This window comes from Podarcis liolepis (assembly GCF_965112155.1).
Source record: "Podarcis liolepis genome assembly, chromosome: 2".
In the NCBI taxonomy this organism is placed as follows: Eukaryota; Metazoa; Chordata; class Lepidosauria; order Squamata; family Lacertidae; genus Podarcis; species Podarcis liolepis.
The window spans coordinates 97,466,355-97,479,888 of NC_139555.1; the positions used below are offsets into that span (position 1 = coordinate 97,466,355).

At 41.7% G+C, this 13,534-nt stretch overlaps 2 protein-coding genes across 3 annotated transcripts in view; one reads left to right on the top strand and one right to left on the bottom strand.

Moving 5' to 3' along the window:
• The window catches only part of ARL6IP5 (ARF like GTPase 6 interacting protein 5), a 15,249-nt gene continuing 1,715 nt past the window's right edge, over positions 1-13,534 (bottom strand). For both annotated transcript variants that reach the window (XM_083493563.1, XM_083493564.1), the window contains 3 exons: positions 12,630-12,912; positions 2,238-2,455; positions 1-1,468 (listed from right to left, as the gene is read on the bottom strand). In XM_083493563.1, coding sequence (XP_083349689.1) covers positions 1,296-1,468; positions 2,238-2,455; positions 12,630-12,805 — 567 coding nt within the window. In that variant the 5' untranslated portion in view covers positions 12,806-12,912 and the 3' untranslated portion in view covers positions 1-1,295. The remainder of the gene's footprint in view (positions 1,469-2,237; positions 2,456-12,629; positions 12,913-13,534) is intronic.
• UBA3 (ubiquitin like modifier activating enzyme 3) overlaps positions 6,942-13,534 on the top strand; it is a 23,497-nt gene continuing 16,904 nt past the window's right edge. Inside the window, exon 1 of the mRNA XM_083492723.1 lies at positions 6,942-7,646. The gene's annotated coding sequence lies outside the window, so the exon portion shown is untranslated. The remainder of the gene's footprint in view (positions 7,647-13,534) is intronic.

A 13,534-nucleotide genomic window follows, 5' to 3' on the forward strand; every position in this document is an offset into this window, starting at 1 on the left:
TACAGATCAAAACCAGTTTACTTCTCTTAAATCCTAGAATACATAGATAGAGCCATATTTCCAACAAAATACTAATCATTTTACAATTAAGGTATGGAATGAGGCATTACATCTCTCAATTTTAAAAAGGAAGAGTGGGCAGAGGACTACAATGCTAACACCAATCCTAAGAATCACATGAGAGAGAGAGATTATTCTGTGGACATCTGTTGCATAAATAAACAAGTCTGATCACAGCACATAAATACACAGGAGAAAGAAAATGCAGGGGTGTGATATGCAATGTTGGACTAGAATAGTTTTCAACCATCTTTCAAGCAAAAATTCAAGGTGCTTTAAATATGTTGTAAAAGGTTGCATGAACTGGTTTTTACCCCTTATAGGAAATAAAACCAGGACAGTCCCACCCTTCGTTCCAGTACAATACATTATCAGCAAAAATTAAGAGTCCATTTTCCAGTTCATCTGTTCTATAAAATATATCTATAAGTGTTGACTAAAGACTCTTAAAGGACTCATACTTCTATTTAATAGCAGATCAAGCCTGGCCGAGTTAAATAACTACATAATTCTATTATATAATAGCATGTTGGATGTGGCATGCACAGAAAATCATGTTCGTATTCTTATGAAACTCCCTGCCCCCCCAAATATTTTAATTCTGCATAGGTTCACTGAAGGAATGTTTGTTTGCTAGATGTTATCTATGCAGACTTGCAATTCTCATGCAGAACGAAGGTCTCCATTTGTAAATGGAGAAAGATAAGGATTTGTCCTAACAAGCTGTGCATGTTATGTGACTACATTTGAGTTCTCCACTTCTCCATTTGGAAACAGAGACCACTCAAGAGGCACATTAAGATGCACTGCAAAACACTGTAAAATGGACTTTTAAGACCTCATTCATACTAACTTTGGATTTATCTTCTTGGACAGACAGGCGAGTGAAAGGGGCTGCTTGCATTTAGTGCACTTTGAATACTTTGAAAAACACTAACATAAATAGTTTTAGAGGAGGCATTCCTTCAATTCCCACGCTCACCTCCCCCCTCCCCCCACAAAATAGTGCTATGACCCACCAATTGGATTTGTGTGTCAGATTTCTTAGCATGTCACAGAAGGGATACTATCACCTCCCCATCCTGGTCAGGGTGTCCTTGAAAAACTTGGGGTTGTTTATTTTGCCACACTTCATCTTCGCAGTCTGCGTATTGTCACACACCCAGACTGAAAAGTGATGCTGGTCAAGCCCAACCAAGTGCCCAAAGAGCCATAAACAGCATGCGTGTTTTCTTCTACTCCTTCGCTTTAGCCAGGTAGTCAGCCAGTTTGGTGATGCCTTCTTCTTGCTGTTCAAGAAGGTCTAGCACAATGCCCATGGGAGTCTTCTTCAAACCTATGCTTTCCATCTTGTTCTCCATTTTGTTCTTGATGTTCCGAAGCCTCAAGGAAGCGTGGACAAACATCACTGGAGGGGCGGGGAGCAAAAAAGCACATTAATACCCAACAGATATTGTCCACTTCATACCTACATTAGATGCACGTTCTCTCACCATCAGCTCCAAGAGCGCATTCTGACTGCCGATAGTGCCCAGCTATAATGACTCGTTGGAAGGCTTCTGATCATAGTACAATGGCAAATAAAAACCAATGTCACTTATTATATTACTGCCCTGTGTAATCTTTATGATCAGCTGAGAAAGGCTGCCTTGGTTGGCAGCAACCAGAGGGAGGGTCTTCTTGGTGGTGGCACCTTCATTATGGAACCACCTCCCCTCTGAGCTTAGGAAAACACTGATATTAATGATGTTCCAGTGCTCATTAAAAATACATTTAATGTATTTTTGGGCTGGTGCTTCATTCCAGCAGGTTTTATCATCAGCGCCATCATCATTATTATTATCATCACCATCTTCTTCATCTACTACTACTACTACTACTACTACTACTACTACTACTACTACTAATGATAATACTGCCTGGGGCTACCAGCTGTATTTTTATGCTGTATGGCAATTTTAATATTGAAGTTGCTTAAACGGCTGTATGTTGCTTTGAAACTGAGGCAGTAAGCTATACAGAAATATTTCTACAAATAAAACATATGTATTGGCTTCTGATCATGATTGTTAATGAGAAAAAAATTCCTACCAAGGTTGGCATTTAATGTCCAGAACAAAACAAAACAAAACAGCAAAAGGAAAAGCTGCTTCAAAAATAAGAGGACTTGCACTCACAGAACAGAGGAAACGTAATTCCGAACATGAACACCATGACGCCCCCAAAAAAGGAGATCAGGAAGTAGCTCAACAAGATGATAGCGACCACGAAGGCAGCTGGATAGTGCCTCTTAAACCTGCGAATGAAGTCTTTGTTGTGCGATGCCCACACAAATGCTGTGAACACCAGGACCACCACAGCGGCACCGAGGATCATGCTCAGTGGATTCAGAAATCTGCAGAGACAAAAAGGTACAAATGCCCTCAAAGTCTTCCAAATGTTACTCAAGCATTTTATATCAACATAAAGACATTTTGCATGCATCTTCCTGTATCTACAAACCAACCTATGTTTCTGGAGTCAAGTCTAAAAGGAATTTGGGGGGGGGGGGAGTTTGGCCCATTAACAGTGGCTAAATTATTCATTTGTAAAGTACTGCAGTAGAATTGCAACACCAATATACCTGTGAAAGGATCAGACGAGGGAAAGCGATTGAACTATCTTTTTTTTTTTATAAAAAAAAGTATGCATTTTATTGATCCTTATACCCTGCCTTTCCTCCAGGGAACTCCAGAGGATATACAGAGGATTTTGGGCTGCCTGCTTAGCTTCAGGGAAGTTGTTGCATCACACGCCTTCAAGACCACACCAAGCAGTTATGGCTGGATGCTCATCTCAAGAGACTTCCTTCTCAAAGGCTGCGCTTAACAGGGGTGGAAGCAGAAATAGTCTCCATCTTAATGGCATCCCAATAAGGAGTTTCCATTCACTTCTATGCAGGGGGAGGGAGCGCTGCATTTGGGGAAACTGCTGGAGCAATAGGAAGCTGTGCCTCTGACACAAACCCTCCTTAACTGGCAGAAATCTGGGAAGAGAACCCAGGGCCTAAATACCGCATGCAAAGCAGAAAGATGTAGCTCAGCATCAAAAGATTCTTGCAAGAGACAAGAATCCACACTCATCTACCCCACCATGGCAGACTTGCTAGTAAAAATAAATAAGTCCAGTCCCAGATTCCCCACCCACCCCTCAGATATGTCCTCTGTAACAGAGGACATAGCTTAAAAACAAACCAACATCACCTTTACCTTTCCACCCATTGCAGCATACAACATTGTTTGATGTATTACAGTATTCTAACTTTTTTTGGGAAGCCGCCCAGTGGCTGGGGAAGCCCAGCCAGATGGGCGGGGTATAAATAAATTATTATTTATTATTATTATTATTATTATTATTATTATTATTATTATTCTATGGTAACAGTGCCAGCCCCAACCTGGCTTTATTCTCTTACAAGACATGAACCCCAGATAAGTGGGTGGTGGTGCAGTTGTCTCTTGGGGTGGTCTCAATGGCATGCATCCCTCCTTGGCTCACTCCATCACAAGAAGTCAGACAAACCACCAAGGGTCAAGACGAAGTGCAGAGAACCCACAGACCTGAACGGTACAATTCAAATAATTTCAAACTAACAGCTCGGCAGATGCCAACAAAATAAAATCAAGCGGGATGCAATAATAATAATAATAATAATAATAATAATTTATTATTTATACCCCGCCCATCTGGCTGGGCCTCCCCAGCCACTCTGGGCGGCTTCCATAAAAACCAAAAATACAATAAAATATCACACGTTAAAAACTTCCCTGAACAGGGCTGCAAAGAAAGTGGGGGTGGGGAAGAGGACACCCAAAGTTATCGCAGTTGAAAAAGCTGAACTGGACAAACAACCACCCTGCAGAACTGTGACCCGGGACTGGATCCAAGGAATTTCCCCCAACCCTTTCTAGAACAGATGTGGGTGGGTGGGGGTATGGGGAAGGCAGTTCTGCTGTGTGAGCAGAAGACATTTGCCTACAACCCACAGAAGACGCTGCTTTACATATAACCCAGAACTTTTACACATGCTAGATTTTAGCCCACTGCGTTTAGTACTGTATAGGTAAAAACCAGAGGATGGGCCACCCTCCTCACTCACATGCTTGTCACAAGCACAACACCCATCACAAAGGCAAAACTAAGGCACACAGAGCTGTGGGCTCACTGTCAGTCATCTGTACATTGCACTGCCATGGATAAACTCAAATGGGTGAAGAACCCAGTCCTGGCCCAAGCCCCTGATTTGTGAATGGGTCCTTGCTGACCTCCTCAATACGTTGCATAGCACTGCCTTGGGAAGTACATCTAGGGCTTAATTCATGTCTATCAACACACAATTAACGTGCGCTAGTTTTACCATCTTTGCCAGTTTAATAAAATGGAGATGATACAACTGCTGTGAAAGAGCAGGAGACCCATCTTCCTTTCATCACAGCTTCAGGTTGGGTTGCCCACCTGCTCCTGCTGCTCACAGGAACTCATGCATGGCGTACTAAAAACAGGCCGGGTCTGCTTGCTGTTTGCAGCGTCTGAGTCACTTCTGGTCAGCCACAAGCTATATTTAGAGCAAAACTTTCTGAATGTTCTGCCTGGAAAAAGTGAACAGTAACTCAAGGCAGACATCATCACATTGGGCGTCTTACTGCCATCAGGTTTTGTACCAGAGTTTTGAGAGGTAGCCTATTTTTATAGAAGTATGAAATAAAAGTAAAAGTTATACACATTGAACTTGGTAATAGAATTGATTCCTACAGCAGTTAGCTCAGTGGTAGAACATCTATTATGCATGCACGAGGTCCCAGGTTCAATCTCTAGGTAAGACTGGGAAATATTTCTGTCTACACCTCTGGAGAGCTGATCAGTGATTTGACTCCGTGTAAGGCAGCTCCCCATGTGCATGTCAAGCTTCCAGTAGGCCTCAAGAGATGTGTAGTACAGTCTAAACTGATTGTGGACCAGGTTCCCACCTTAAAACGTGAGCTATTGTAGTCGTAGGCAAGTGATTTGAACTCCTTGCTGCACTACACAGGCAGGCAAGCCATCATCTTTCAGACTAATTCAGAATCGTTTGGGGGAAGTGTTTAACATCAATCAACTGGCTGCCTTCTCTGGCACCCTTACTAGTATATGTGGCAGAAAACACTCAAAGCAATTTTATTCTATGCAGCTAAAAATCTCTTTGCAATGAACCAATACTCAAAAGCTCCAGTTTTCAAAGTAAATTGAATTGGCTGAAAGCTGTTGAAAACCCAAATACAGGTGAAATTAAACACAAGGAAAGTTAAAGCGGATTTCCTAAAAAGGAAAGCGTGCAAGATAATACACTGGATTTGTTATATCTTTGTTACCTAGCTGGTTCTGCAACTATAACTGTTAGAGTCTGCTGCAGAACTCAATGTGCCATTTGGATCAAAATAAAGCATCGTTAACTGAGCTTCACTTTTTTTGGCTACAGGCTTTAGGTTAGATCCAGATTCAGTCATGCACAGAGTAGAACCAGGGAAATCAATGGGACCTAAGTTATGTCTTGTTGATTTCATGGGTTTTACTCAAGCATGAATGAGTCTGGATTCAACCCAACAGAATTTGTTGTTAATGGCCATGAATACTGTCTCCTAGAAGTGAGAGGTTAACAGGTCAAAAAGTAGACAAGGCGAGAACAACTGATAACTGGAAGTGTTAGTCTCTGTGCCTGCTAGAATCTTTATCAAGACATATTTTTAGGCCTTTAATCTGTAACTGTGAGGAAGCTTGTTTAAAACTGTCAAAAGCAGTGGTTCAGAAGTTGCCTAGTGCAATAGCTTCTTTGCTTCTGTATCTGCATCAAATTGCAAAGCACCAAGTGGGCAACTGGCAGTAGAACACAGTTAAAAGGGGTAAGATGTTTGCAATAGTGATGAGAACAAGATGGCACATCAGTCATTAAATCATAAAACCAACATTCACTGTCTACATGAGGGGTAACCAATGCAGTCCCTCCAGATTGTGTTGAACTACAGCTCCCATCAGCCCCATCCATATTGGCTACTCCTGCCCTACGTATTTGCAATGAGTAGGCAGCAAGGAAAGCCACCTGTAGACACAGGCTGTAAACAGATACTGCCCTTATGAAACTGTTGAGCCCCAACAACATTTATGCCTGCCTACATCCCAGACTCAAAGCATAGTCCAGCTAATTTCCCCATCTTTACAAGCTTTAAAAGAGACAAGCTAGGCCCTAAGACCTCCAACACACTGCTCCCCCAAGACCCAAAGCAGAAAGCAGGAACTATCACTTTCTCTCTTCCACTATGGTTGAGCCTGCTGAACAGAGATGTATCTAGGTTACCATCTGCAATCTCATTTCAGAGGATAGTCTGAGATTTAAAAGACTGAGAACTTTGTGCATTTTCCCTTAGCTGCTGCTGCATCCTGCTTATGCAATTGTCCCAAGGCAAATTCTCTGGCCAAGCATTTCAAACACAACATGCATGAGTGTACAGAGTCCCTTCAAAAGCTTCCTCCTGCCAACATTGTATGTTACTTCAGAATCTGTCCTAACTGCTGCCTCCAAATTTATTTCTATTGAATCAACAATTATGTGGTCTTCATTTGGCAAGAATAACAGCCAGCCGCTGCCTAAGAGAAGTGCACATATAATATGTTTGGAATAATTCTGAATACAAGGTAACACCCTAGAAAGTTCTTCTCTAACAGCAGGCGGTCAATGCTGATACCATCTTAGCTAAGGTGATAAGACAAGTAATCCATCATGTCTGAAGTGTGCTCTGAAGTCCTCCAAGTGGGAGTCATTAAATGCCACAGGTGGTATCAGGAGCTAGGTTAGTTATAGGATACACTCTAAATATAGCCCTCGTTAGAGAGATTTATTGAACGTATCAGACACCACCAGTATATGTGCAAGACATCTTGTAGCATGGTAGCGCGGTGGTTATTTGAGGTTGGTGTTACTCGGACAACGTACAAAAACAAACTTGGGGAGAAGGTGATTAGTTCTTATTGCCAAGGAATAGGTTTTGTAGTGGTGGCAGGAATAACCAGGAAGTGTAAAGCACTCTATATAAATAGACCACTAAATGGATGCCTTAAGGTCTCATTGAGAGATACAGGAAACAACTTTTGCCTGCTGGAAAGATGTTGCACCTAGAAGAAAGCAGGTGGGGCGAAAAATAAAGAAGTGATCTACAGGCAAACAAATAATGTACTCTTCTATACAGCCAAGCCAACAGAACATGCTTCCATTTGCTACTGGAAGATTTGCTTTCCAACCATCTGCAGCAAAGTGGAACAGACTGACTGTGGAAATCTCATTTCATACTCAAGTGTGTCTTGGTTGGATGAACTGCAAGCAGGAAGTCATTGCATTAACTCAAATGGGCAGACTAAGCAATGCTGCAGGTGCTGGGATTAAGGACAATCCCAGAAGCTGGAAGCTTCCAATGCAGTCGGAGATGTCGATAAGAACAATAAAAGAAGCCACCAAATAAATGCAAAGCTGTAATGGAATAGATTTAGTAATAAGCTTTCAGCTTATGTACCACCACCAGGTAAGCACTGCATACTGCATGCCTGATTATGAGATCCTTGCTTCCAGTGTGTTAGCACACTGTAGCAAGCTTGTATTCTCCAACAACTTGGCACCAATGCGTGAAATACTTGGTTTTAAGAAGCTGGGAAGGTTCACTCAGGGAAGTGATAGGAGCACAGGCTTCCATGTTCTGGGACCAGAAAGTAAGGCATGTTCCTCCTGAATTAGGAAGAGACCTTGACTGAAAGAGATAAAATTAACAGATCTTCCATATCACTATGTTGTTGTTTTTTAAGTTTTGTTTCTACAGCAGTACTATAGGAAAGGCTATGTTAAGTCTAGAAAGAATTGCCTTTTTGCAAAGAGATAAAAAAATACTCCTACTCAGTTGGAAGGGCACAAAGACACATAGTGCATTACCAATGGCTGGCTGTAGAGAGTGCCATTTAAAAGTTCAGTGATGAAATTGAAGCAGACATTGGTGACCTGGGGTGGTGGTGTAGGGGACAGAAGGGGGAAAGAGAAACCAAGAACAGTAGACTAAAGATATGGCATACAAAATCTAATACAGCCACCTGCTTGTGTCAGGCTAAATATGTGCTTTTTGCATATGGCCATTGTTGGTGGAGGCTCAACTGAATGTGATCATTTAAAACAAGCCTGATAATAAAGGGCACTGCAAAGCTATGAATGTAATATAAGCAAGACAGGATCTGTAAGGGAGGCAGTGCTTGAAACATGGCTATTTAAGCTATAGAAAAAACTCCAGAAGCAAAAACAAGACTTGCCACAGCATCCAATTGGAGTTTTATTCTTCACTGCCCTTCTTTTAGCTGCATACTATAACAGACAATGCTTAGCTTTAAGTACCAATTTTAAGTACACTCCAGGCTTACTAAATTGTGACGTTGAGGACAGAAATATCTGATAAACCTCATAACTTAATTAGTTGAACTGTAAATGTTCCTCATTGGCTGGCCAGAATTAAATGTTCACCAGGCTTAAGACTTCATGGAAAAAGTGAGTTTTGAAGAGAGATCTGAAGGAAGAGATGTAAGTAGCATCACACAGGTGTTTGGGGAGGCAGTTCCAAGCATAAGGTGCAGCATGAGTAGAGTAATTTGAGGGAGCAGGAGACCCTCAGCTGGATGGAAGTGGTGGTGCAAAGGTTAAAGGAAGAACGTAAGAGGGGAGAAAAGACGGTAAGGGTTTTGAAGAGGCGGGAAGAAGCCTGCAACGGATCCAGGAGCAGAGATAAAATCAATGTGCAGATAAGAAGAGACATCATGTGATCAGAACAAGAGGAGATTTATTTTGGCTACAGAAGGCTGAGAAAAGAACACAACTTGGCAACAGACTGAACACAGTGGACAAAGAAGGGAACAAAACAAAGCCAAGGCTACATATGCCTGTTCAACTGATAAGAGTATTGATGGGAAGGAGAGTTGGAAGAGAATACTGAGTTGGAGATGACATATGTTCAAGAAGAAACAATGGAGGCTAATGGAGTTAGTTAAGGCACAGTACTTTCTATGCTATATAAAAAGAAAATTAGTTGCCAACACCACAGGTGGCTCTTCCTCACTCCCTGAAAGATCTTGCAGTGCATACAGCTAGCAACAAACAGGAAAAGGAGGAGCCAGAAAAATTCAACTATGGAAAAGCCTTAAAACATGCAACCATATAAACCAAGATGCAAGCTCAGCAATTGTAAAATAAACAATGCTATGCATTACTCTATGAACCTTGCATTATTAAGGTTCATTATTAAGGAGTTATTATTAAGTTATTATTAAGGTTCGGATTATTAAGAAGTGATTTAACGCAGCTTGCAGCTAGGTTATTTTTTTAAGCTTTTAAGTAAATCTGAATGGAACAATCTTCCAAGCAAGTATGTTTTGCGTAAGACTTACATACATAAAAAAATATTTTGAAGGGGAAATCTTTTTTCTTTTCTTGTTCTCCACTAGCAGACACACTGGACCTGGCCTCTCTCCACCTATTCCCAATTACCACAGGTAATTAGCCGAGGTGTGAGATTGCCTAGATTGGCCAATTCCATTGTGATATAGAAGAATGAATGTAGCAGTTCCACCTGCCAATAATGGGGAATCAGATACCAGCCTAACACCTTCCATGCCCAGTGAGCAGAGAGTCAGCAGATGCCTTCTGTGCCAACTTTTAAATGCCTGCTGAAAACTTTTCTATTCCGCCAGGCCTATTCAGGCAATTAAAAATATCGTATTTTTCCATCTATAAGACATCCCCATGTATAAGATGTCCCCTATTTTGGGAGACTCAGATTTAAGAAAATGGGGGGAGATGGCCCAGAGTATACGACACCCCCTAATTTTTGCCATTATTTTCAGGGGGGAGAACCTAGTCTTATACATGGAAAATACAGTACATCTTTCCACAATGGTGTGTGTTAAATTGATGTCTGTTTAACTTTTTTACAGTTTTATTGCATGGTTTTATGTGTTTATTGTTGTAAAACATATTGAGATATATAGCAGAATACAAATATTTATATAAATTATTTTCATCATGGAGGGAAAGATGTTTTTCATTATGTACAGAAAGCCATCAAAATGGAATGGATGAGAGCCATTCAACTTGCATCAAGAGGCCAGAATCAGTTAAATAAGCCCAGTACTCAGTGCCATGTTCCAAACATTTGGCCACACCAATTAGCTTCGAAGCAGAATTACTTCCTTCCATTCTATAGGATAGGCATAGGCAAACTCGGCCCTCCAGATGTTTTGGGACTACAACTCCCATCATCCCTAGCTAACAGGACCAGTGGTCAGGGATGATGGGAATTGTAGTCTCAAAACATCTGGAGGGCTGAGTTTGGGGGTGCCTGTTATAGGGCCTATCTCTAAAAAAACACAATGTCCACCTCTAGGGAATAAAGGAAAGTCCTGTTTGTTTCTGACTATGTGATGGAAGCACAAGGAACAATTATATGCCTTGTCTCACTTTCAGCATGAAGTAAAAGACCCAGTCTGTAAAAGGATTTGCAAGTGTAACTAACAAAAGTTGATGAATGCAGCCTAAATCTAGCACCAAGCCAAAATGGCAGAAAGTTTGCTTTTTTGTTCTTTCATCTTTTAGGATTCAAAGGAGACTGAAGAAGGATTTCCTGTGTGGTTTTGCTCAGAATTTTCATATATTCACAGGTTCACTTCAAAAAGGAGGTGTTCTGAGTATCATATAAATAATTCCTTTGTGGTTTTTTTAAACGCACACACTTGTAGCCGTAAAATCTCAGTGATGCTCTAAAGCAGCCTGGCCTACAACTCCCACCATCCCCAGCTACGGGCCCTGCTGGTGGGGTGAATGACAGTTGTAGTCCAAAACATGTTGGGAAACACTACTCTGAGGAGAGCTTTTCTAGCAAGGGGAAATGTTAAACATGTTTAAATTAGGCTCTATTAATGATAATAGACTTAGGAGAAAGCAAGTGAGCTTAATCTCAGTTTACTCATTCTACAGCTTCTGCAGATTGAAGATTTCATTTATTTTACCTTTACCATGACAGGAATAAAAAAACCCTGGTCAGTGAAAATCTGATCCCCTTAATCAGACTCTGAGGACAATGAGTAAGGGAAGCAAGAACCGCTCTTAGCTATGCTTTTGCTTTCTAACACACAAATCATTTAACAGAAGCTTCTAGCTCTCATGAGTGCAGCAGAGGCCAAACTGATGAGTCACCAGACTGCCAAATTTTCAACCAACAATTTCAGAACCTGTCACGTGAGTGAGGGGCTGACTCATGACTAGTTCCAAATGGCAAGGCCACATGAATGGTTTGGAAGCATAGGAAGTCTTCTCTTTCCATTCAAGTCCTCTGAAGAAGCCAGGAACAAACTAGTTTCTAAGGATGAAATGCCATGTGGCACAATCCAGCAAGCATGACTCATGTGAAGAAATTGCAGTTAGAGTTTTGAATACCAACGCCCATCAGTTTAGGCCTGAAATACATTTTCTCTCTCTCTCTCTATATATATATATATAGGAGAGAGAGCATGCACCAAGGTTTATCAAGGTTTTCCAAAAACTAACTGTCTTGAAGAAGGAAAGCTTTTTATTGGGCCAAAATGAATAATAGGCACAGGGAATATGAGGACTGGGAGAGTATCTGAGGATTTATTCTGTAAGTTTATTATACTATGGGGATAGGTGGGAACTATGTAAAAGACCATTTATTTCTTTAAAAAGTGAAAGAACCAGAACAAGGTTGAAAAGTACCTCACATTTAACCCAATTCACCCCCAAAGAAGCAAGAATAAAATAAAAATAAAAGTGCATTTCTCAACAGGGTTAACAAGAATAGTTGCAAAATACCAATTGCCCACAAACAATGGGTCATATACACACAGCACTGACTTCCAGAATATAACAATGTTACAATTGTATTCAAGGCACGGCAGGGGGTGGCGGCACAGAAACACCTAGATTTCTTCCTGCATAAACACAGTCTTAATGAATTAGCCCTGGTGATTTCATGATCCAAATCTAATAGAAGCGTAGGTTTCACTTTTGAAAACGTACATTCAACAAGGAAGACGCCTACAGCTACATTTTGAAGGAGAGAAAGGAAATCAACTCAGTAAGTTACAGTTAGCCAACGGCACTGAAGAAAGCACCTGCCCTGTATGGCTAAAACAGCAATTTCAGGCAGGATTGCTCTATGCAGGACACTTTGCGATACATACAGCGGATTTGCTATCGTCTTGCTCACAGCTAAGCTACCTCCATCTTAAAACCAGAGAGCGAAGCAGTGCGCATCCGGTAACGTATGTTATTTAGAAGCTTCTCCACAAATACGAATGCGATGGAAAGCGAACAAGGAGGCCCAGCACAGCTTGCTACCCTCAGAAGAGAAAGGGAGAACGGAAGCTAAAATGCTCCATTGCTCTGCTAGAGTTGCCAGCGTCAGGAAAGGAAAGGTGTGCGCCCCCGCTCCATCTTTGCTGCGGAACGCGCCCGCGCTTACCCCACTATGGAGATCACGGTAGCCGCCACCACCAGGTAGTTGGTCTGGTAATAGAGCAAATTGCTGACCACCCTGTTGTTCCATTTGGAAATGTCTTTGAAATCCGGCACGGCGAAGCGGTCGTGGCCCGGAACGAAGTCGTCCCAGGATCTCAGCGGAGCTACTTGCACGTCCATAATGCCTCTCCCATTCGGAATCCTGCAGCAGCTGCGCGACGTCAGCAGGGCGGCCTTAAAGAAGGGCAACGCAGCAACCAGCTGACTGGAGTTGCATTTCTGGTTGCCTGCAAAGCAGGAAGGGGGGAAAAGGCAGCCGCGGGAGGGCGGATTTTATCTTTCACAAAAATCCCACTGTTTGCAAATTAAGATGCAACATTTGCAATGTATATAGTTCACACAATAGCTCCTTTAAAAAAGCTGAGGTCAGTAGCAGTCTCCTTGAACACCGTTGTAAGATCCTGCCAGATATCTATATATATATTGCAAGGTTGCTCAACACAGCGCAGTGCTATGCATGTCTACTTGCAATTTTAATAAGAATTTGTGCCTCCACTTGCTTTTCACTCCTCCCTTTCATTTCCACCCGCATTTTGTTTTTTGGAGTGTAAGCCTCCTGAGGATAGGGCTAGTTTACGCATAGGCTTTGGTAAGCGGCTCTGAGAGCATTTTTGGCTAAGGGATGGGGTATAAAGGTGCTAAATAAATTTATTTAGAGCTGCACTTTCTAGCTGCAATAACATACACACTTGCCTGAGAGTATGCCCCATTTAGATCAGTGTTTCTGAATAGGACTGCACTGCCACCAGTAAATTTTCCTCAAGGTCATGTACAAAATAACTATGTTTTCTCTGGAAATGAGGTCCAGGCACATATTTTTTTCTGATTTTAATCAATCTCTGCAATTAA